The sequence below is a fragment of the Cricetulus griseus genome, chromosome 4, assembly GCF_003668045.3.
Source record: "Cricetulus griseus strain 17A/GY chromosome 4, alternate assembly CriGri-PICRH-1.0, whole genome shotgun sequence".
NCBI lineage: Eukaryota > Metazoa > Chordata > Mammalia > Rodentia > Cricetidae > Cricetulus > Cricetulus griseus.
The window spans coordinates 134,183,418-134,207,030 of record NC_048597.1 but is presented as its reverse complement, the minus strand read 5'-3'; the positions used below and the strand labels follow the sequence as shown (position 1 = coordinate 134,207,030).

The following is a 23,613-nucleotide window of genomic DNA, read 5'->3' as shown; positions in this document are numbered from 1 at the left end:
GATCCATCAAGGAATTCACCCTGATAGTAAACTCGGGCCTCCACATGCACACACATGTACTGTCACATGTATGAAGAGACATACACATATGAAAAGACTGTGAGTCACTCTTTTGTTTCTTTTGTTTTCTGAGAGTCTTATGGAGCCAGGGCTGGCCTTGAACTCACTATGTAGCTAACGATAACCTCGTTTTTCTTCCACCTGCACTTCCTAGTGTTGGGATGACAGGTGTGTGCCATCAGTATCATCACCAGATAACATCCCTATGCATCTATACTATAAGGCCTTGCCTGGCATGACAAGATTTGGCTGTAATCTTAGGGTTTGGGAGGCAGGAAGATCAAAAGTCCCTCCATCCCTGTGCCTTGTATGCAGGTACTCTGTAAATACTTAAGGACCAAATAACCAGTGGCTGTCCCACCTCTAACTTTCACCAAAGGAACCTAAGCAAATCCTAATTCCCCCACCCCTGTTTCTACCCAGACCCTGATCTGTCCCCAAAGGTCCTCACCAGTATTGGAACCCAGTAGTAATTGAGAGGCAGGGCTGTATCTTGCACGATTCTGATCCGATGTGTGAAGAAGAAGAAGGCCAGAATGCCTACGATGGGATGAAGGAGATGGCTGAGTCCCCAAGGAGGGCTCAGCAAGATGACCTGAGCCTGACACCAGTTTACATGCCATTCCCCACAGGCTTCCCCACCCAGCAGGGACTGGCCCAGTGGCACCACTCACCCACACTACCCACAATCAGAAGTTTGCCCAACAGGAAGAGGAAGTCGGTGACTTTGTCCAGGACGGCCACCCTGTAGGGAGAGTGAGTGTGGACTCAGAGCCCAGGAGAGGAGGCAGGGTGAGTACAAGGCTGGTTGGGAGATGGGGCTGGGGCCGGAGGGAGGCTGGGAGAGGGATGGAGCGTGTCCCTAACCTGATAATGTTCCTCATAAGCAGAAAGAAGGCATTCCTGGCTGAGGTACAGAAGTTGGTGCCATAGATGGCAATCTGGAATGAAGAGAAGTTCTGAAGCCTGTGCGATCGACATGGGGGGATAGCCCACCCAGGGCAGCACACAGCCCCTGGCTCACCATGATGTAGGCATTCCTATTCAGGAATTTAATAAACTTCTCTAGGCACCAGAAGCAACACTTGAGACAGACCATGAGGAACTTGGCAAACTTGTTCTGTGCAGCTGAAAAAGAAGGGAGTTATGGGTGGCAAGGGACTGGCCTGGCTTGGTAGAGACCCCCGGAGTCCAGCAAGACAGCTAAGGATTGCAAGTCTGAGGCTTGCCTGAACTATGTATGAGGCAAACCTGGACAATGTAGAAAGACTGCCTCAAAATCAACCAACCAACCAACCAATCAATCAATCCAGGTGTTGACCCACAAAAGGTATCTCCAAAGATCAGGAATTAGGGTCATTCTTGTCTATTTAGTGAGTGGAACACCAGCCTTTTAAATCCAGACAGCTGCAGGTGGTGATGTATGAAGTCAAGCCTAACACTCAAGAGACAGAGCAGATGGACCTGTGAATTCTAAGCCAGTCTGGTCTACATACAGAGTTTGAGGCCAAACACAGTAAAAAAGCTATCTAAAAAAAAAAACCAAAAAAACAAAAAAAGCCTTAGCCCAGCAAGGCGTTGGTGGCACACGCCTTTAATCCCAGGAGACAGAGGCAGGTGGATCTCTGTGAGTTCGAGGCCAGCCTGGTCTCCAGAGTGAGTGCCAGGATAGGCTCCAAAGCTACAGAGAAACCCTGTCTCGAAAAACCAAAACCAAAACCAAAAACAAAACAAAAAGCCTTAGCCCAACCTGGCTAGCCTGAGCCAATGGCCTACTGCTCCTCCTGGACCCACATCAACAACAGAGACTCCAAACAGTTCAGTTGGCTCTGCTAACTGCTCCTCTGCCTCTTAGCTCCACTCCTTTCTTAAACAGCAAGCCAGCAGAGGCTTACCTCTGGCCCCTACTCCTCAAGCAAGACCCAATCAAGACTAAGCCCAGGCCCGAGCTGAAGCTACAGGCAGGGCAGTACCTTTCAGACGCTGGTCCAGGTACTCCAGCACCACTCGGATGATCTGCACGATGGCCAGGATAAGTGAGCCGAAGGCCAAGGAGCCCGTGTGGTACCTGGAATCAAAAGGGGCAATCAGTGGCTCAACCAGATGAGGTCTCTGCATCCCTTCCCTTCCCACCCCAACACTCCTCTTTACCTCAGCGCTCGGCTAAAAGCAGAGAAGAGGGGGAAGGCAGGCATGTCGTCAGGCTTGTGCATAGCCCAGTAATAGGAGGCAAAGGCTCCGGCCAAGGTCACCTGGCCCAGTGCCAGCACAAAGTTGGCCAGCCAGAAGAACATGAATACATTGAAGATCTGCAGACCCAGCAGGGCACGGTGGTAGGTAGACTCGCCACCGTAGAATGCAAACTGGCATCGGCCATTGGGACACTGGCGGCTCTCATTCACTGAAGGGAAGGTCTGGGGAAGGGGTGAGGAACCCCAAAGAACACAGGGTCAGAAGTTCAGAAAAGACTGAGGTTGGACCACAGGGCAAGTCCTAGGAGCAAGATTACCCCATTACAAAAGTCCAGAGAAAGGTGTTGGAGGACCTGAGAGATGGCTCAGTAGGTAAGGGGACTTATGAGTGAGGACTTAAGTTCAAGCCTCCAGCACTCACACCCATGTGGTTGGGCGTGGCCTGTGCTAGCATGTAGCCCATGTGCTAGAAGGAGCAAAGATACCAGCTTAGCTTCTGATTTAGTAAGAGAAACTATCTAAAGGGAATAAGGCTGAGAAATAAAAAGCAAAGCACTCCACAAACACATACGTATATATGCCACACACACCGGACACACACAGACATCAGAAGTCAAGAAAGGGGTAGAGGGACAAAAAGTGACACCACAGAGGGGAAAGATGAATATAGTTCAGTATGCATGGTTGGGAACAGTCCAGCCTTGCCCTGAAAAATGACCAAATCCAGCAATGGCTTGAGAGCTCCACCCCACTCAGCTGAACACATACAGCAAGTGCCAAACGTCTGCAGAATTATCTTCAAGGGGAGGCTCCTAGGGCAAAGCCTGTCCTCCCCATGACAGAGATACCTACCTCTGGGTTGCAGGTTTTTCCTGAAAGTGGGCAGGATGTGTCGTCAAAAATCTTGTATACAGCTACATTAGAGGTAGACAGGAAGCTGCAGGCTCATTAAAGAAACTGAAATCTGTGGCTGAGAATCCAAGGAGTTGGGGGAATCCAGGAATAGTGGCTCACCCTTGTAATCCCAAGACTTAAGAGACAGAGAACCACTTTGGACCAGGCTGGCCTCCAGCTCACAAAGATCTGCCAGCCTCTGCCTCTTGAATGCTAGGGTTAAAGGCGTGCGCCACCACTGCCCAGCCTAGAAACTTTTAAAATAAAGAGAGACATGGGGAAAGGACCAATCACCCCAAGCATAGTCCAACCCCACCTTAAGCTGCAGGACATTTAGGGACATTTGTCCCCGGGGACCACAGACTGATGACTGAATGGTGGATACACGGCGGTGCTGGCCCAGTAGGCAATGCAGAGACACAAGAGGAAGAACGTCACCAGGGGGTAGAGCATGGAGCACATGACATGTCCCACAGCCCTGGGGAGAAACAGATAGACATGAGGGCCAGGTACTTCCAGGCTGAGACCCAGGCACACCCCTGGCTGGCCAGACCCCACCTGCTGGCTTCTTTGATGAGGGCTATGGCGATCAGTATTCTTTTGCGAAGAAAGATGAGTAACAAGATGATAACCACTTCTAGGATGCTTAAAATGATCACTGTGGAACAGGGTGGGCAGACATCAGGGTGGATCCTCAGCTAAAGACACTTGTGGCCAAGCCTGATGATCTTAGTTCAGTTCCCAGAACCCACAGGTGGAAGCAGAGAACTGATTCATGAAAAGTCCATTGATTCCCACATAGCAGGGCTTTGGCATAAATGTCCCCTCCCAACAAAGAAAGATAATATATAATTTTTTAAGAATTAAAAGTAATAAGAAATGAAATAGATTTAAAAATAAATAAAATAACATACAATTAAATGATTTCTGTAAGAACTGACAGTGAGTTTTTTGGGAGTCCACCACAAGCACGCCAAGATTTCCCATAATGCAAGCATGGGGGGGCAGATGGTCCAACTCACTGAAGGCCATCCAGGTCTGCCGCAAATGCAGGTACACTCGGAGGTCCGTCTGGAAGCCAAGGTCCACCAAGGAAACATCAGAGCCCGCCTGTCCCCTCAGTCTTGAGTACTCCATATAACAGTGAAATATGCCTGTATATAGTAGCCACAACCCAGACAGTGATTTTCTTCTTTGTTTATTTTTTGAGACAGGGTCTCACTAGGTAGCCCTGGCTGGTCTGGAACTTGCTGGAAGGCAAGTCTCTCGCCTGATCAATGGGTGCAACAAAAAACCGGTGCTAGGAGGCCCTCCCACCTGATGACAGGGCAGGCAGAGGCTGCACTTGCAGCCTGAACGCGGGAGGCAGATCTCTACACACAGTTCCAGGCCAGCCAGGGCTATATATACTGAGACCCAAAATACAAAACAAAAACCAAGTCAGCTAAATTGTCAACCACAGCTCACAGCTCAAACTATGATTAACATGAACAACTTCTTTTTTGTTGTTGTTGTTTTTGAGACAAGGTGTTATTATGTGGCAAGATCCAATTCAACTTGGTTTTTTTTTTTTTTTTTTTTTTTTTTGGGTTTTTCGAGACAGGGTTTCTCTGTGTAGCTTTGGAGCCTATCGTGGCACTCGCTCTGGAGATCAGGCTGGCCTCGAACTCACAGAGATCCGCCTGCCTCTGCCTCCCGAGTGCTGGGATTAAAGGCGTGTGCCATCAACACCCGGCACCCAATTCAACTTTATAACTCTCTTGGCAGTGGAAAACAGGCATGTACAACCATGCTACACAAATGTTTTGGTATCTGGATCTTCAGACTGAGTTCCCAAGCATTTTTCCTTATAGGAAGTTTAAAAGGAAAAAATCAGAATAAGGGCCAGCAACCGTTCAGTAGATAAAGGCACCAGCTGCCAGGCTGGTGACCTGAGTTCAATCCCTGGTACCCACACTTTTGCAACTTGTCCTCTGACCTCTATATACACATCGTGGTACACATATATGCACACACATTTGCATGCACACAGACACACACAATAAATGAACATAGTATAAAAATACAAAAAAGAGCCAGGCAGAAGAGGCGCTAGCATTTAATCCCAGTACTCCAGAGTCAGAGGCAGGAGGATCTCTGAGTTTGAGGACAGCCAGGTCTACAAATCGAGTTCCAGGCTAGTCAGGGTTTCTTGAATCCCCCCCCACACACACACACGAAGAAAATGTAATCAGAACATGAGCCACTGGTTCATACACCAGGCCTCTGACCGCATAGGTTCTCTTGACAATAACCTCACATTACTACCTCACTACTCTCTCATTAAGTCTCCAATTAGGAAATACCAATTATTCCCATTAGATGGTGTAAGTAATTACGCACAGGGAGGCTTAGTCATGTGCCCAAGGACAGAGCTAGGAAGCAGCAGAGCTGGGATTTGAACCCAGCCCCTTGGGTACTACAGTACACAAGCCTGCTCACTAGACTAAGCAGATGTCTTCATAATGTCTTTTGTTGTTAATTAAAATATCAAACCAGGTCCTGGTTCTCACAGTTTAGAGGAAAATTTTTTTCTTTTCTCTTTTTTTGTGGTAAGTGTCCTTGCATGTGTTAGCACTGTAACACTGAGCCAGGACTCCAGCCCTTCATGGGAGGGATATAGGCAAGTGCTTGAGTTACAAGCTTAGCCCCACCAAGTTGGATTTCACCCAGCCCCTCTTGATGGGTCCTGGCTGCCTCAAAGTTCCTACAACAGTACCACTGTTGTAGCATGACATCTTTACAAACATGCCAGTTAAATGGTGAAAAACATCTGAAGGCTTAAGGTGACATTTTTGATGAGCTGTCACCAGAGCAAAAGGCATTGGCACTTTGTCGACCTTAGGCAGGGAGGAGTAGAAGGAAGGGGGAGACTCACCATAGCCAAGTACCAGGACCACCATGACAATCATCACCCAGACCATAATGCCTGCCAGGAATCGCAGCAGGATGATAAACAGCAGACTCAGAACCATGGCAATGACCAAACCTCTGGGGGATATGACAGGAGCATGAGTGGCACTGTCCTTAGGCTCACAGATGTGGTAGCCAGGGGACAGCCACCTTCCTTCCAACTCACATGACAATCCAGTACCAGGATACAGTGTAATCTTCAAATATCTGCATGGCAAGCTCCCGAGCCTCTAGAACCATGTTGGCCCTCCTAGGGGCGGAAGAGACTCAAGTCATACCCAGGGAAGGCCAGCTTCAGTCCCATCCCAGGAAACCCAGGTATGCTAGAGGGCTGCCTTCTCACTTGGCACCCTCCACCAGTTCCGTGATGTTCTTCCTGGTGCCATGTCCGTCCTCATAGGTTGTCTCATTGCCCACCATAAGGACCCCTCTGTTGGTATGGATGGCTGGGAAGCACCGCTGGAACACTGTGGGACCAGAAGACACCAGCAGATGAACCCTTGCAGATTCCCCAGTGTCACCTGATCCTGTGCCATGCCTATTACTCACAAGGTTTGCTGGGGATGATAACAGCTGGACAGTCCCCATCTCGGAGCACCTCGGCCACCCCCTGCAGAGAGAATGGGAAGAAGTGGATCTCTGAGGAGGGCACCTTCCTGTGTCCCTTCCCTTGTCCCTTCCCAGGACACTGAAAGGGACTTTATGCTCACTTTATTGTTCTGGAAGCTTGGCATGCAGAACTGTTTGTAATACTCAAAGTCATGAGAGTTGTGTGCATTCAGAAAAGTGAGATAGCGGTCCGGGCACTGCTTCACACAGATCTGGGGGAGTGGAATGAAACGGATACAGACTCAGGACACTGAGACCCCATCCAGGACAGAGGTCTCCTGATGTTCATGAGAGCTGTGGGAACATGTTACCTGAGGGGTAGGACATTGAAATTCCAGCAGGACCAGGGGGCTGGCACACTTCACAATGTTGAAGTAAAACAAGAAGGGTTTGTTCCTGGGGTTGGAGGAGGGCAAATAGAGTTGGTCAAGACTTTGCACCTACTGGGCCCAGAGATGGCTCAGGTCAACCTGAGTTCCATCTCTGGGAATCATGTGATGGAAGAAAAGTACAGATTCTTGGACCTCCACATGGGTATTGTGGCTTAAGTGCATACATAATAAATAAACTAATAAATAAATAAATAAATAAACTAATAAATAAATAAACTCACTCATTTTTTGTTCCCTTTTGCCCACAGAACTGGCCCTGGCTATCAGTAGGGTAGATCACCTTCCGAGGGTCTCCATGGGTCCAGGCTGTGGAGAGACCAGGGATACAGAGGCTCTGTCACTTCAAAGCCACAGCACTACCCTGTACACCCCAGAGGTTGTGCTGGCCCCTCCTACCTGAGAAGCCCAAGTTTTCTCCCTCCCTGCACTTACCTACTATGCCCACAGCCACGTAGCCTACAATGGCCAAGAAGAACAACACACAGCAAATGACATCTGTGCAACCCCTGGGGAGTAGAGCAGCATCAGTTCATGTGACCTTATACACACCCCTTTTTATGAGGAATCTGAACTCTGGGCTAAGGATCATGTGCCTTTTTTTTTTTTTTTCCCTTTTTTGAAAAGGGGTCTCACCTTGTAGCCTTGGCTGGCCTAAAACTTACTATGTGGACCAGATTGCCCTCAAACTCACAGAAATCCACCTACCTCTGCCTCCTGAGTGCTTAGATTAAAGGTTCGTGCCACCACATATGGCCTAAGTGCATTTTTAATTTTTTTTTACTTTTATTCATGTATATAAATAAGGTGTCTTACCTGCATAGCATAGCCATGTGTGCATCTAGTGCCTGTGGACTCCTGAAGAGGGCATCAGGTCCTCTGAACTGCATGCAAGGTTGGGAATTGAACCTTGAGTCCTCTGGGAAGAGCAACCAGTGCTCTTAAAGGCTGAGCAATCTCCTCAGTCCCAGGTCATAGGCCTTTTCCTCCTTCTATATCTCTTGATTGTGTGTGTGTGTGTGTGTGTGTGTGTGTGTGTGTGTGTGTGTGTAGGTTAGAGGACAACTTTGGGAGTTGGTTCTCTCTACCAAGGTGATGGTAAGCTTGGTGGTAGGCACTTTTTTTGTTTGTTTGTTTGTATTTCAAGACAGGGTTTCTCTGTGTAGCTGTAGTCCAGGCTGGCCTCAAACTCACAGAGATCTTCCTGCCCAACTAGGCACCTTTTTAAAGCCATTTCTCCAACCTTCTTTTTTATTTTTTTCTTAAGACTTATTTTTATGTGTAAGAAAGTTTGCTTGCAAGCCGGGTGGGTGATGGTGCACACCTTTATCCCAGCACTCAGGATTAAAGAATGTTTGCTTGCTTGCATGTATGTGCATCACATGTGTGCATCGTGTGAAGGCCAAAGAATGTACTTGATAGATCCCCTGAAACTGGAGTTACAGGTGGTTGGTTGTAAGCCACTGTGTGGGTGCCGGGAACAAATCCTGGTCCTCTAGAATTGGAACAAATGTTCTTACCTGCTGAGTTGTATCTTTGGCCCTACATTTTTTATGCATATGTCTATGTGCCTGTGCACAGGTAGAATCCAGAAGCGTACATTGGAGTTACATGCACCTGTGAGATACCTGACTTGCTATGTGAGAGCTGAGACCCAAACTCCAGTTCTTATGATTGGTTGGACAACAAATGCTCTTAACTGCTGAGCCATCTCTCCAGTGTAACACGAATAAATAAAAGATCCAGGAATAAATAAAAGACCCAGAGACTGATATTAGGGTTCAAGCTAAAGATCAGAGAAGCAAAGCAGCTGGCCACTAGCTTTCACCTCTAGCTCAGGCTGAAAGGGCTGATCCTCACACAAGCTCTTCACCAAGTCTCACACTGCTGCCTCTCTTCAGTGTGACTGGAGAATGAATGCCTGCCTCTCTGAGACCTTGCTTCTGTCTTACACACTTCCCTAGTTTTGGGATTAAAGGTGTGAGCTATAATTCTCTTTTAGACTGATTCACTCTTGTGTAGATCTGAATGATCTTGGACTCAGAGAGAACCGTCTATCTCTTAATCCTAAATCCTAAGATTAAAGGTGTGTACCACCAGCTCCTGACTTCTGGCTGCTAGGATTAAAGGTATGTGCCTGGCTTCTATAGCTTGTGGCTGCCTTTGCTTGCTGAATCCTCAGGCAAGCTTTAATAAATCATAAAAAATATATCACTACACTCCAGTCACCCAACCGCCACATTTCTCAATTCACCACACTTAAAAAACAAATTTATTGAGCTGAGTGAGTGGTGCACTTAACCCCAGCATTTGGAAGGCAAAGGCAGGCAGATTTCTGTGAGTTCATGGCCAGCCTGGTCTAGTGTGAGTTCTAGGACATCCACAGCTTCAGAGAAAAATTGTCTCAAAAAACCACACCCGCAACAAAACATAACCCAAATTCATCTGTTTGTGTGTGTGTTGCGACTGTGCACATGCCTTTGAGGGGCCAATTTTCTTTTCTACCATCCAGATCCTAAGGACTGACTGCAGGTCATCAGGCTTGCTGGCAACTGTGTGTAATAGCTGGTCTATCTTACTGCCCCCTTTACTTTTTATTTACTTATTTAACACAAGGTCCCACATACTCAAGGCTGCCCTGAAACTGGCTATAGAGTCAAGTTCACCTTGAACTCCGAGCCTCCTGCCTCCACTTCTTGAATGCTTAGGTTATCAGGTTTTGCCTGGTCAGACCCAGTGAGTGAATTCAGTGCTGGATTGGACATTGGGCTTCCTGCATAGCAGCTAAGTATTCTACCAACCAAACCTCATCTCCAGTCCTGGCCTTAAAAATAAATAAGTAAATAAATAAATAAACAAAAATAAAGATTTGAGGTGCTGAAGAGATGGCTCAGTAATGATAACCTCTTGTTGCAGGCAAGGCATGGTGGCGCATGCCTTTAATCCCAGCATCTCTAAGTCCAAAGCCAGCCTGGTCTACAGAGCAAGTTCCAGGACAGCCAGGATTATGCAGAAGAAACCCTGTCTCAAAAGCAAAACAGAACAAACAAAAAGCACTGTTGCTCTTCCAGAGGATGAAGGCTCAATTCTCAGCACCTACATGGTGGTTCACAACCATCAGTAACTCCAGTTCCAGGGGATCTGATGGACTCTGTGATGCCACTCTGACCTCAGTGGCAGCAGGCATGCACATGGTACACATACATACATGCAGGCACCACACACATACAATAAATAAAATGAATCCATTTAAAATTTTGAGAAAAGATCTCTGAAAGTCACTCAGGCAGGCCTTGAACTTTCTTTAAAAAAGGGGGGGGGGTAGGGGGGACGGGTGGGAGAAGGGAAATGGGATTGTCATGTATAACAATTCAATTTATTCTAATTCAAATAAAAAAAGTTGGAAAAAAAAAGTTGATGGGCGTTGGTGGCACATGCCTTTAATCCCAGCACTCTGGAGGCAGAGGCAGGAGGATCTCTGTGAGTTTGAGACCAGCCTGATCTACAAGAGCTAGTTCCAGGACAGCCTCCAAAGCCACAGAGAAACCCTGTCTCAAAAAACCAAAAAAAAAAAAAAAAGAAAAAGAAATAATAATAGTCACTAGCCAGGAGGTGGTGGCTCACGACTTTAATCCCAGCAAAGGGGCCAAAGGCAGGTGTTCGAGGCCAGCCTGTTCTACAGAGATAGTTCTAGGGCAGTCAGGGCTACACAGAGAAACCCTGTCTTGAAAGAAAAAAAAAAAGTCACTAAATAAACAGAGAGTGGCTAAAGAGACAGGTCAAGTTTTAAGACTACTGGATTTCCCAGCACCCACCTGGAGACTCCCAATCCCAGGGGATTCAACCCCTCATTCTGGCATTCTTGGATACCAGGAACACACACAAACCAGACATAAATGAAGGCAAAACAACCATATAGTTCCAGGGGATCTATAACAAACATGCTGCACATACACGCATGCAGAGAAAACATTCATACACATTAAATTAAATCTAAAAAAAAAAATTAACCAGAAGCAGTACATGCCTTTAACCCAGGACTCTGACAGGGTTTCTGTGTGTAGATCTGGCTATTCTGGAACTCACTCTGTAGACCAGGCTCAGGGCTCTCTTTTTTTAAATAATACTTTTATTATTAATTTGAGAATTCCATGCAATATATTATTTTATTAATCCCACCCCCCAAGATATTGAACTTTTGATCCTCTTGCCTCTCAAGTAGTTGGGATCATAGGACAGGGAAGCCACATTTAGCTCAGACAAAATTTTGTTTATGTGTACAAGGCTCATGCAGAGGCAGGTGGATCTCCTGAGTTCAAGACCAGTCTGTTCTACATCAAGAGTTCCAGGACAGACAGAACTACAAAGAAAGATACTGTCTCAAAAACAAAACCCCCACAAAACTAAACAAACAAACAAAAAGTAGGGGAGGAAAAGTGGCTCAGTGGCAGAGCCCTTGTTTGGTACTGAGACAGGAGAGGGAGGGGAACTAGGGTGATGGGTCAGCAGATAGGGGCAAACTTTTTGGGATCCTTGGGACCCTCATGATAGAAGGAGAAAACCAACTCATGAAAGTTGTCCTTTGACCTCCACACATGCACAGGGACAAATGCATACCACGTCCATATATACAGGCAAACACGCACATAAATATGTTAAAAAAATAAAAATAAAAAAGGATCCACGTAAGGGCAGGGCACAATGCGTGCCGGTGGTGTGTGAAGCTCAATTCCATTCCCAGCTCCATTGGGGAGAAGTCTAGAACCTTAAGGAAACCAGCTTTTGAATCACCCTGCTTTGCTGAAGAACAAGCTGGACACAGACACTCTCCCATTCTCTCCCCTCTTCCCCAGGAAGGCAGGGCCTCCTACCTGTTGTAAATGGGTCCTTTGAAGGTGGGGTCGTATTTATGCGGCGTCCCTGAAAGTCAACAGGGTTAAGCAGGGTGAGTGAGAATATGACACAGGCAAGGGAGCTGGGAGACCCCTGGGTCCACAAGTCATAAGAAGCGCTGAGCTGTATCTGCACCCTACCTCTAAGGGACTACACCCAAGCTCCAAGGTCATCAGAGACCACAGCAGGGGCTACAGTCACTAGGGGTGACCAGCTGCGGCTTGCTGTCACCAAAGGGAAATGCCTGGAAGGGCTTACAAGGACCAGAGCAAAGAAGGCAAAGTTCACAGTGGAGAGATGCAGGTGTTCTGGGGATGCGTGCGGCCCTGGTCCTAGGTAAAGGAGAGCGGAGAAGGTGTCTGAGGCAGCTGTGGGAGATAGCCTGGGACTGGGAGGGCGGGGGCGCACAACTGCGATTCAAGTGCAATTACTCCCCCTCTCTTTAGCAACCTTCCCTGAGAGTCCAAGGTCCCGGCTGCTGTCACCGGGATGCACAAGCAGGGCTCGCATACCGTGCTTCCCGTAGTAGTGCTGCGAATCCTTCCCCATCCCTGCGGTGCAGCCCCGACGGCGCCCCCCAGGACACAGCCGCCACCCGCAGCAGCAGCTCCTCCAAGCAGAGTGGCTGGCGGATCGGCCCAAACCGGTCAGACAAGCCCCAGCCAAATAACCGAGGAGGAGGTGCCGACCTAGAGGGCCGGGTGGGGCCGCGGCTGCTCCTGCCACTCACTGGAAGGCCCGATTTAGCCATCCCTGCCCCCAGCTTCACCCAACTCCTCTGGGCTCCGGCCTCATCCTCCACCCACCTTCCACCCGCCCACGAAACAAAGCATCCAGGGACACTTCTCTCTCAAGTCTAAAAGATCACCCCAACTGCTCCACCAAGCAAGATGGAAATTGAGGCACTAGGAGGAAAGAAAACAGGCAGGTATTCGGGCTGTAGTGGCGCCCGCCTTTAGTCCTAGCACTCAAGAGGCAGAGGCAGATGGATCGCTGAGTAAGAAAGAAGTCAGCCTGCACTACAGAGCAAGTTCCAGGGCCCGAGGCTACACCGAAGAAACCCCCATCTTGAAAAACAAAACAACAACAAAAAACAAAAAAAACTAAGAGAAAATATATGGGCTAAAATTCCTATAAATGGATGAAATGGGGGGGATCTATTAGCGCCTTTTCATTTTTCTTAGAGTCTTGTGTAGTTTAGGCGGGCTTACAACTCATTGTTCATCTGAGCATAACCTTGAACTGTTCATCCCTCTACCTCCATCTTCCCAGTGCTGGGATTAAATCATGCAGTTTAATGGGAGGTGGGAAACCCAGAGTTTCCCACCTATTGAGCGAATCCGCCCCCATTCTGGGTTACATGTTTTTTGTAACAAAAATCTTACTGTGTAGCCCAGGCTGGCCTGGAACTCACTATCCTGTTCAGCTCCAATCCCTTTAAAAGTTGTAGTTTGCATATTTATTTTTAGATTTATTTACTTCATTTTATGTGCATGAGTGCTTTCCCTGTACATGTGTCCGATGTTACAGACTGTTGTGAGCACACACCATGTGAGTACTGAAAACTCAACCCAAGTCCTTTCCAAGAGCAGCAACCACTGAGCCGTCTTTTCAGTCCCTCTTCATTCATTTATTCATTCATTCATTCGTTCGTTCGTTCATTTGCTTATTTTGATACAGGGTCTCACTATGTATCCCTGACTAGCCTCTAACTCTCTAGGATCCTTCTGCTTTGACCTCCAGAATGCTGGGGTGAAAGGCCATACCTGGCTTTTCTTCTTTTTTGTTTGTTTGTTTTTCAAGACAGGTTTTCTCTGTGGCTTTGGAGCCTGTCCTGGAACTAGCTCTTGTAGACCAGGGTGGTCTCGAACTCACAGAGATCTGCCTGCCTCTGCCTCCCAAGTGCTTCTTTTTAAATGTTTTATTTACATCTCTGTGAGTAGACCGCCAGTCTGGTCTACAAAGTAAATTCCAGGACAGCCAGAGCTATACAGTGAGAGACTCTATCTCACCAAAAAGAAAATAAAAATCTATGTATGTGGGTGGGTTATTGGGGTAATTTGGGCACATCTATAGGGGCCCTAAAAAGTCAGCCTCTCCAATCTCTTTCAAAACAAGAAAAATCTGGCTAGACCAGATGTGAGATCAAGCTCAAGGGCTGAGAGCTGGCTCAGCAGTTAAGAGCGCTGGCTGCTCTTCCAGAGGACCCAGGTTCAATTTCCAACACCCACCTGGCAGCTCACAACTGTCTTTAGCTCCAGTTCCAGGGTATCTGACACCCTCACACAGATATACACGCAGGCAAAACATCAATGCACAGAAAATGAAAATAAATCTTTTTTTTTTTTTTTAAATCAAGTTCAAGACCAGTGTGCACGATTCACAACAGCAGCAGCAGAAGATACCAGTCCTGGCCTCACAGATCAGGCACAGGATGCCAGGGGTAAGCAGCTGGCACTAGGGCTTAAGGACACAAAAGATGAACTGTCAGGTGTTTAGTCAAGGTAGGGGTCAACAGCAGGTGTCATTTTGGGGCACAGTTGGGGTCAAACTATACAGTTGGCATAGAGGTATTATTCATATATTGTGCAATCCATAAAGATATTTAATCCACCAGGAAGTATACTAAAAAAGCAGGGTAACTGGGCAGTGGTGGTGAATGCCTTTAATGCCAACACTTGGGAGGCAGAGAATGGTGGATCTCAGTGAATCTGAGGCCAGCCTGGTTTACAGAGCTAGTTACAGGGCAGCCAGGGCTACACAGAAACCCTATCTCAAAGAAAAAAAAAAAAAGAAGAAGAAGAAGAAGAAGAAGAAGAAGAAGAAGAAGAAGAAGAAGAAGAAGAAGTAGGGTACACAGTTGGTGTAATGTGGACACCATCGTAGCGGTATACTATGAGGTCATCCAATGTAAATGGTGAGAGTCCCTGTTTGTACCCCTCATCACTACACACACCTAAAACAACCACCAAACCACACTGAGGCATGGTTCAGCGATAGAGCTGCTACCTAGAATCCCCCAGTGAGGGGCTGGGGGAAAAGATACAGTGGTAGAGCCCCTGCCTAGAATTCCCTAATGAACAATGGGTGTGGGGGGGAGGGTTGGAATGTGGGGGTGACTCTGTGGTAGAGCCCCTGCCTAGAATCCCCCAGTGAGGGACTGGAGGGTGGGGCATGGCTCAGTGGTAGAGCCTAACATATGGAAGGCATGAATTCTAGCTGAACACCCTCACACAAAAACCATTAATACCTGCAGCTGCCACCTCAGAGTCGACCACACCCATCTGAGCTCTGCTCTCTAATCGGCTGTCCCTCGAGAAAGGCCACCTCCCCTCCTCTGGCTCACCCTAAGGAAGCCTTACCTGACCCCAAAGCCACAGGCTTCAGCAAACAGGCAGGGCTAAAAGCTCCAAGCCATGACCTAGGCTGACCAGAACTTCCAAAGAAACCCTGTGTTTCTCAAAGCTCCCAACAGCCCTCACCTAAATTTAGCAGTAGACAGAGTACACTGGTCCCAGGCAACAAGCTACTTGTGTTCTGAGCTAGACAGTGCCTTGAGGACTGTCAAACGAACTGTCCCCAACCACCACATCATGAATGACAGCCTTCAAATGGCTTCCTCACATGAACTCTTTGACCCCTGCCACTCTTCATGGAGCCCTCAATGTCACCTCATTCTTGTCAAGGTCATTTGCCAACCTCTGTCTCTCAACCCGACCCAGCAGGGTAATGACTGCTCCTTTTGTGCAGGGCTCTGACCTGAGTCCGAGGAGTCTTGCTTCATATCCAATCCCTTTATTTGAGATAGAGTGCTTAGTAGTCTGAGTTCTGTAAAGCCTTAGGTTGGATCCCCAGCAACCTCTTTCCCCTAAATACTGGCTTAGTGGCCTACAAGTGTCACCCCAGGACTTAAGAGGCTAAGGCAGGGGCTGGAGAGATGGCTCAGTGGTTAAGAGCACCGACTATTCTTCCAGAGGTCCTGAGTTCAGTTCCCAGCACCCACACCACAGCTCCTCCTGTAACTCCAGTTCCAGAAGAGAGATGCCACCCCATCCCCTTCCTACCTTTAAGGGCACCAGGTACATAGTGAACTCACGCATGCATATAAAATAAAGTAAATAATCTTTTTTTTGGGGGGGGGGTTCAAGACAGGGTTTCTCCGTAGCTTTGGAGGCTGTCCTGGAACTAACTCTGTAGACCAGGCTGTCCTAGAACTCACAAAGATCCACCTGCCTCTGCCTCTCAAGTGCTGGGATTTAAAGGCGTGCACCACCAATGCCCAGCTAAATAAATATTTTTTAAACATTTTAAAACCTTGAGCATGCCACTGTGGCACACACTTTTAATCCCAGCACTCTAGAAGCAGAGACAAGTGGACCTCTGTGAGTTCCAGACCAACCTGATCTACAGAGTGAGTTCCAAAACAGTCAGTATTACACAGTGATAATTTAAAGCTGGCCTGGTGTCACATACCTGTGACCTAGCATTAAGAAGGTGCCTTTGCCAGGCAGTGGTGACACATACCTTTAATCCCAGTACTCAGGAGGCAAAGGCAATCAGATTTCTGTGAGTTCAAGGACAGCCTGGTCTACAAAGTGAGTTTTCCAGGACAGCAAGGGATGTTACACAGAGAAACCCTGTCTCAGAAAGAGAGAGAGAGAGAGAGAGAGAGAGAGAGAGAGAGAGAGAGAGAGAGAAAGGACCTTAGGAAGACCTGGGATCATGGCTGGCCTCAGCCACATAATAAACTGAAGGTGAACCTCAGCTACAGATTTTCAGTCCACAGATAAAGCAAAAATGTTTATGACCATGTGCTTGACATGTAAGTGGAAGAAAATAGCCCTGACTCAGAGGCAGACAAATTCCACAGGAATTAATCATGCAAATATATAAAACCTCCAACTATTAGAAGCTACAGGAAACTGTGTCTCTGATAGGAAGGCTGGGAGGCAAAATAAGGCAGTGCTACACGTTCTAGGGTCAGCTGGGATGCCTGGCCAATGGGAAGGAACAGTCACATGAAGAGTTACTGCTGACACCTTTCAACCCACTTCACACGGGGAAACCCATCCCTGCCAGGTCTCCTAAGTTGTCTACCCTCAATTTAGGTTTGTAGGGCAAGTAGGAGCCACTGAGGGTGACTGAGCAAGAACATAAGACTTGCATAGCAAAGACAACATATGGGAGTCTCCGTTGTCTAGCAGCTGATAGCTCCCTCTCAGAGAAAGATGAAGCTTGGGTTAACCTTCAGGCAGAATTTAGAATGCAGAGGGGGTGAAATGGATCAAAAGTAGAGGTTCTTGCTGCCAAGACTGATGACCTGAGTTCCATCCCCAGACCCCACATATTGAAGGCAAAGAACAGACACCTTCCTGCAAGTTACCCTCTGACCTGAAGTCCATGTGCATACTAGGAAGTGAGCACACCTACCTGCAGCATCCACACATAAAATAAGTGTATCTTTATTTAAATGTAGAAAAGGCACTCAGAACAGGCTTGGCTCAGGTCTGGCACTGAGGCCTCTCAGGAAAAAAACAAAAAAACAAAAAAACAAAAACAAAACCCGAGAACGTTGCAGTCATAATCTGATGGGTTCCCCAAGCTCAGCTGCTTGCGGATGAGAAAAGGGGGGTAAGCCACAAAAGCTGACAGTTTCTGATCATGGAGGCTGATCCAATACTTGAGGGTGGGAGAGGGCTGGGTCTTTGCAACCACAATGCCAGATAATATGAACAGAAAGCCACGTGTGGGGGGGGGAGGAAGTGGCTAAAAAAGCACTTCCAAGGAGGCATGAAGTCCTGCTCCACTCCCAGGGCTGAACAAATAGGGTGTAAATGCTGGTCATCTCAAGCCATGGGAAACAGTGGAAGAAGAATCACAAGTCCGAGGTCACTGGCTGGGGTTAAAGCTAAATGAGTAACAACACTTGGTATGCAACCATGGGGACCGAAGACTGAATTCTAAGAATCCATTTAAGAAGTGAGGCACTCAGCTGGGTGTAGTGGTACAGGCTTTTATTCCTAGTACTCAGGAGACAGAAGCAGGCAGACCCCTGAGTTCAAGGTCAGCCTGGTCTACGGAGGGAACTCTAGGACATGGCTGCACAGAGAAACCTTGGCAGGACACACACACACAGAATGGACGACGGATGGACGGATGGATGGAGGCTTTGTGTAAAACAGTCTCATCTGCTACACACAGATTAAAAACAGGCTATCCTGAAGGGAAGCTCCTTAAACAGGGAGGTAAACAAAAGCAAAGTAGCTTCAAAAACTCACTGAGACTGACCAGGTCCACAGCTCCTCCCTGCCAGAGTAAATGATAAAAGCTAAGGGGACCTCAATCTAAGAGGTGGTGAAGCTGAGCTGCAAAGGTGACAGGGGCTCGGACAAAAAGAACTACCTGGAAGAGGTTTAGGCCACCTGGGCACCTGGAAAGGACACGCTCCAACCTGTGCAGCTGCCTGCAGGATGTGCCGTGTGCTCTGGGTTCCCAGCTTTGTGAACTGTCACTCATGCTAGGGTGGGCCTTGGTGATGATAGGGTGGGCCTGTGTTAGAGTCATTTCTGCTCCTGTAAGTGACCCCTCATCTATATGCCCATAAGTGATCCCAGTAAAACTCATTGGTTCAAAGTTGGACTTTGGTGGTGTGCATACTTTGGTCTGTGTGGGCTCCCTTTCTGGGGTGAATAGATGTGTGTGCTTCGTCTCCCCAGGAAATGAAATGGTGTTATACATCAGGCATAAGTCCAGCATAGTGGCACACACCATTAATCTCAGCAAGTTCCTGGCCAGTCAGGACTATAAGTGAATACCCTTGAAGAGAGAGAGAGAGAGATGGGGGGAGGGAGGGAAGGAGGGAGGGAGGGAGGGAGAAAGCAGGACATAGTTTTGCATGCCTGTCACCTCAGCCATTGATGGAGTGGGACAGGTGGATTCTGGAAGCTCACTGACTGACCAGTTTAAGAGTCTACCTTATAGCGGGGCATTGGTGGCACACACCTTTAATCTCAGCACTCAGGAGCAGAGACAGGCAGATCTCTGTGAGTTTGAGACCAACCTGGTCTAAAGAGTGAGTTGCAGGACAGCCTCCAAAGCTACAGAGAAACCCTGTCTTGGGGAAAAAAAAAAAAAAAAAAAAGTCTACCTCAGTGAGACCCTGTCTCAAAGAGAAAAGTAGAGAGTTCTACATTCACATGCTCACACCACACACCACAAACTCTTGGCCTGGGGAGATGGCCCAGAGGAGCACAGTCCTGCAGGTCATACTCCACCTTACACTTGAAACTCAAGACACACACATGCAATAAGAAATATTTTTTTTCTGTTCTTTTGAGAGGATCTCTCCACAAAGCCTTGGTTGTCCTGGAACTCACTCTGTAGACCAGCTGGCCTCGAGCTCACAGAGAACCATTTGCCTCTGCCTCCCGAGTGCTGGGACTGAAAGGTGTGCTCCATCATGCCCAGCAAGATACATTTTTTTCAAAAGTTGCCTGAGATATGTGAGACCTTGTCACAGTAAAACAACAAGGGGACTGGAGACGTGGTTTGTGGTTCAGTAGTTAAGAGCTCATACTGCTCTTCCCGAGATCTGAGTTCCTTGAGTTCCTTCCGGTAACTCTAGCTCCAGGGGACCAAACACCTCTGGCCTCCAGTGCTCACTGTTCACTGGCTCTACTCCCCCAGGTACCTGCGCTCTCTCTCTCTCTCTCTCTCTTTCTCTAATTCTCTCTCTCCTCTAATTCTCTCTCTCTCTCTCTCTCCTCTCTTTAATTCTCTCTCTCTCTCACACACACACACACATGCACACGCACGTGTGATCCCACTTGACAGGAAGATAAACTGAGGCCATTTGGTTTATCCACACAGCTGGTGACCAACATAGATTGGATTGACAGAAAAGCCCTCTGGTGTCTTGTCTATCTGACAGTTCTCTGGTAGCTCCTGCATGTGGGGGTTTGAATGCAGCCGGGTCCCCTCTGCAGCTCTAACCCCACCGGGAGGCATTAAGACAATGACAAGGTACAGAAGGTGGGTCAGTGCAGACAGTTGGGCCTTTGGGAGGTGATTAGGAAAAGAGAGGTGTGCCTCTGGGTGAGCCCTGGTGTCTTTAAAATAGAGCTGAGTCTGGTGACACAAGACTATCATCCTTGCTACTGAGGAAGTTGAGGAAGGAGGATGACAAGTTCAAGCACAGAATGAGTGCAAGGCCACCCCTAATGTAGTCACCATCCTCTTTCCACACAGTGGATGCCATGTGACTCCCTCAAGCTCCTGCTGTCTTACCCTCCCCATGTGATGGACTGAACTGTGATCCAAAACAAAACCATTTTTCCTTGTACCCCACCCCAAAAACGGTCAGTCTTGTCAGCTTAATGAGACACTGTCTCAAAACAGAGAGAGAGAGAGAGAGAGAGAGAGAGAGAGAGAGAGAGAGCATGACTCAGCAATAGAATCCTTGCTAGAATCCACTGAAGGATTGGGGATGTGGTTCCCTGATAGAGCCTCTGCCTGGTATCCCTGTCAACTTGACACAGCTAGAGTCATCTACGAGGGAACCCCAATTGAGAAAATGCCTCTGTGATGGCCATTCTTGGTTGTCAACTTAACTACCTCTCAAACTAAAACCCAAAAATAGAGAGCACATCTGTGAGGAATTTTTGCTTAATTTGAAGTAGGAAGATCCATTTCTAATCCAGATTTTGAACTAGGAAGACACACCTTTAATGTAGATCTAATCTGGGCCACGCCTTCTGTTGGAAGCCTATGAAAGGACAGGAAAGAAGGAAGCTCTTGCTATTAAATTGCTTGCTCTTACCAAGCTAGCAATTCTAATCCTTCACAGAAATTGGAGCCCACTTCTTTGGAACTCCAGTGTACGCTGAAAACCAGTTGAGACATTCAGCCTCAGCCTCATGGTGAGCAACTTGTAGATTCTTGGACTTTCCATTCACAGCCAGCCATTGTTGGATTAGCTGGACTGCAGCTGTAAATCATTCCAATAAATCCCCTTTCTATACAAACAGAGAAGTTAATGTTATAAGTTCTGTTACTCTAGACTCTAGAGAATCCTAATATAGCCTCCAAAAAGATCAGGCTGTAAGGCATTTTCTTAATTAGTGATTGATGGGGGAGGGAGGGAGTAGCCCAAGGTGGGTGGGACATCCCTGGGCTGATGGCCCAGGATTCCATAAGAAAGCAGGAGGAGCAAATTAGTAAGCAGCGCCCGTCATGGCCTCTGCATCAGCTCCTGCCTCCAGGTTCCTGTCTGTTTTGAGTTCCTTCCTTCAGTGAGTCTCTGGAGTTAGCTTCCTTCAGTGGACTGTGATTCAGGGTATGTAAGCTAAATAAACCTTTTCCTCCCCAAGTTGCTTTTGGTCATGGTGGTTCATCACAGCAACAGTAACCCTAACCAAGACATTTCCTCAGTCAGGGCTGGGCTGTGGCTCATTGGTAGAACTCCTGCCTAGAATCCCCAGTGAGGGGCTGAGGGCGTGGCTCTAAGGAAGAGCATTTGCCTACCATGGTAGTGGCCCAGGATTACATCCCTAGCATGGCAAGAACAAAAACACAACACAGCACAGATGTGTGGGCTTACTAACTCTCAGATTTCTTTTAGCAAGAAAAACATCATATAAAGCCCCATGCATGACCTAGGATCAAACTTGAACCAAACTCTTGTTTTTGTGCTTTGTGTAACTTACCTAATCTGCCTGGTATTAAGAGCAAAAGAAACCAAAACAAGACTCAGGGAGAGGCACTGGAGGTGGGGGAAGAGGGGCAACTGGATTGTGAAAACTATGGGGGAAGGGCCCTGCCAAGCTGGGCATGAGAACTCATCTACCCAAGCACTGTGTGTGGGGGAGATAAGGGAGTGCAAACAGGCAGTCTGTCATGATGCTTGTGCCAGGACATCAAGTGACACCCAGCCCCTACTACTTCCAAACACTGGCTAAGTAAAGGGTTCTAGTGTACAAGGCCTCGCCTACACAGCCCCACACAGAAGTCTGGGCCTGGCCTAGAGAATGGAAATCTCAGTCACTCACACAAGTCCTCTGACAAGAACTTGGGGGCAGTAAAGGTATGAAGAGAAAAAAGATGGAGACAAGGGCCAGGCTGATGATCCCAACACTCAGGTATTGGAGGCAGGAGGATGGTAAAATTGAGGCCAGTTGAGGCTGCAGAGTGAATTCTAGACCAGCCTGAGCTTACCTCAAAAAATTAATAATTCATTCATTAATGAAAAACTGGGCATAGTGGTGCATGCCTTTAATCACAGGGGTCAGGAAGTAGAGACAGTTGGCTCTCTGTGAGTTCCGAGGCCAACCTGGTTGCATACTGCACACCAAGACACCCAGGGTTAAAGTAGAGAGAACCTGTCTCAGAAAAATGAATGAATAAATAAATACATATAAAAAAGCTACAGGTATCATGGGTGGAGCCCTGGCTTCATTGGATTTGCATGCCTAAGAAACCTGAGCCCCTCCTCTGCACCACATCAACTGAGCAGGGTGGGGCATGCCTGTCACCGCAGCCATCAGAAGGTGAAGGGAGCCGGGTGTTGGTGGCACATGCCTCCTTTATCCCTTTAACTCGGGAGGCAGAGGCAGGCAGATCTCTGTGAGTTCGAGACCAACCTGGTCTACAAGAGCAAGTCCCAGTACAACCTCCAAAGCCACAGAGAAACCCTGTCTCGAAAAACAAAAAAAACCAAACAAACAAAAACAAAACAAACAAAAAGGTGAAGGGAAGAGGGTTAGGAGTTCAAAGCCAGCCCGGGCTATAGAGAGTTTGAGGGCAGCTTGAGCTGCCAGTGATCCTGTCCCAAACACACACAGACACTTCAATTCAGAATTAAACAAAAAGAAAAAAACAGAAAAGCAACTGCCCTTCCTCTCACTTCCTCCCCCTGGGGGAGTTGAGTATTTCCTGTCTCTCCTTTCAGGTGCTGTCTACAGCCCACAGACCCAGCACATCTGTAGCCAGCCCTCTGTCTCCTAAGGGCCAGGTGATTTTGGTGTTGGGATGAAACAAAGGAACGTTACACTGTCTATCCAGAGTCTACCACACCTCTAGTCTCATCTCCCACACACACTATTCCCTCTCGGCGAATTCACAGGGTAACAAAACTGCATATTGTTCCTCCTCAGCAAAGCAGGGCTAACTCATCCTTGCAAAAGGCCACAAAGTATATATCTAAAAAAATTTTGGCCGGGGGTGGTGGCGCATGCCTTTAAATCCCAGCACTCAGGAGGCAGAGGCAAGCAGATCTCTGAGTTTGAGACCAGCCTTGTCTACAAGAGCGAGTGCCAGGACAGCCTCCAAAGCCACAGAGAAACCCTGTCTCAGAAAAAAAGAAACAGAAAAACAAAACAACAAAAAAATTGAGACAGGATTTCTCTGTGTAGCCCTGGCTATCCTAGAACTCACTCTGTAGACCAAGTTGGTCTTGAACTCCAAGAGATCACCTGACTCTGCCTCCCAAGTGCTGAGATTAAAGGTTAAAGGCATGAGGCATCACTGCCTGGCCCAAAAATTTTAAATTAGGTCTATTCATTTTATTTTACATGTGTGTCTTGCCTGCATGTATGATGTCTGTTCATAATGCACATGCTTGGTGACTG

At 47.6% G+C, this 23,613-nt stretch overlaps 1 protein-coding gene across 8 annotated transcripts in view; it reads right to left on the bottom strand.

Moving 5' to 3' along the window:
• Positions 1 to 23,613, bottom strand: part of Slc44a2 (solute carrier family 44 member 2) — a 34,102-nt gene that overhangs the window by 5,045 nt on the left and 5,444 nt on the right. For 2 of the 8 annotated variants that reach the window (XM_035443508.1, XM_035443509.1), the window contains exons 2-21: positions 11,968 to 12,016; positions 7,913 to 8,015; positions 7,532 to 7,605; positions 7,321 to 7,405; positions 7,019 to 7,103; positions 6,809 to 6,919; positions 6,648 to 6,708; positions 6,442 to 6,565; positions 6,265 to 6,348; positions 6,064 to 6,176; positions 4,169 to 4,300; positions 3,705 to 3,804; positions 3,532 to 3,624; positions 3,105 to 3,189; positions 2,212 to 2,474; positions 2,034 to 2,128; positions 1,085 to 1,188; positions 928 to 1,001; positions 735 to 805; positions 512 to 600 (exon numbers count right to left, since the gene is read on the bottom strand). In XM_035443508.1, coding sequence (XP_035299399.1) covers positions 512 to 600; positions 735 to 805; positions 928 to 1,001; positions 1,085 to 1,188; positions 2,034 to 2,128; positions 2,212 to 2,474; positions 3,105 to 3,189; positions 3,532 to 3,624; positions 3,705 to 3,804; positions 4,169 to 4,300; positions 6,064 to 6,176; positions 6,265 to 6,348; positions 6,442 to 6,565; positions 6,648 to 6,708; positions 6,809 to 6,919; positions 7,019 to 7,103; positions 7,321 to 7,405; positions 7,532 to 7,605; positions 7,913 to 8,015; positions 11,968 to 12,016 — 1,995 coding nt within the window. Of the gene's footprint in view, positions 1 to 511; positions 601 to 734; positions 806 to 927; positions 1,002 to 1,084; positions 1,189 to 2,033; positions 2,129 to 2,211; positions 2,475 to 3,104; positions 3,190 to 3,531; positions 3,625 to 3,704; positions 3,805 to 4,168; positions 4,301 to 6,063; positions 6,177 to 6,264; positions 6,349 to 6,441; positions 6,566 to 6,647; positions 6,709 to 6,808; positions 6,920 to 7,018; positions 7,104 to 7,320; positions 7,406 to 7,531; positions 7,606 to 7,912; positions 8,016 to 11,967; positions 12,017 to 23,613 lie in introns of those variants that run through there. The other 6 variants (XM_027411518.2, XM_035443511.1, XM_035443512.1 and 3 more) reach the window with 5 other exon arrangements.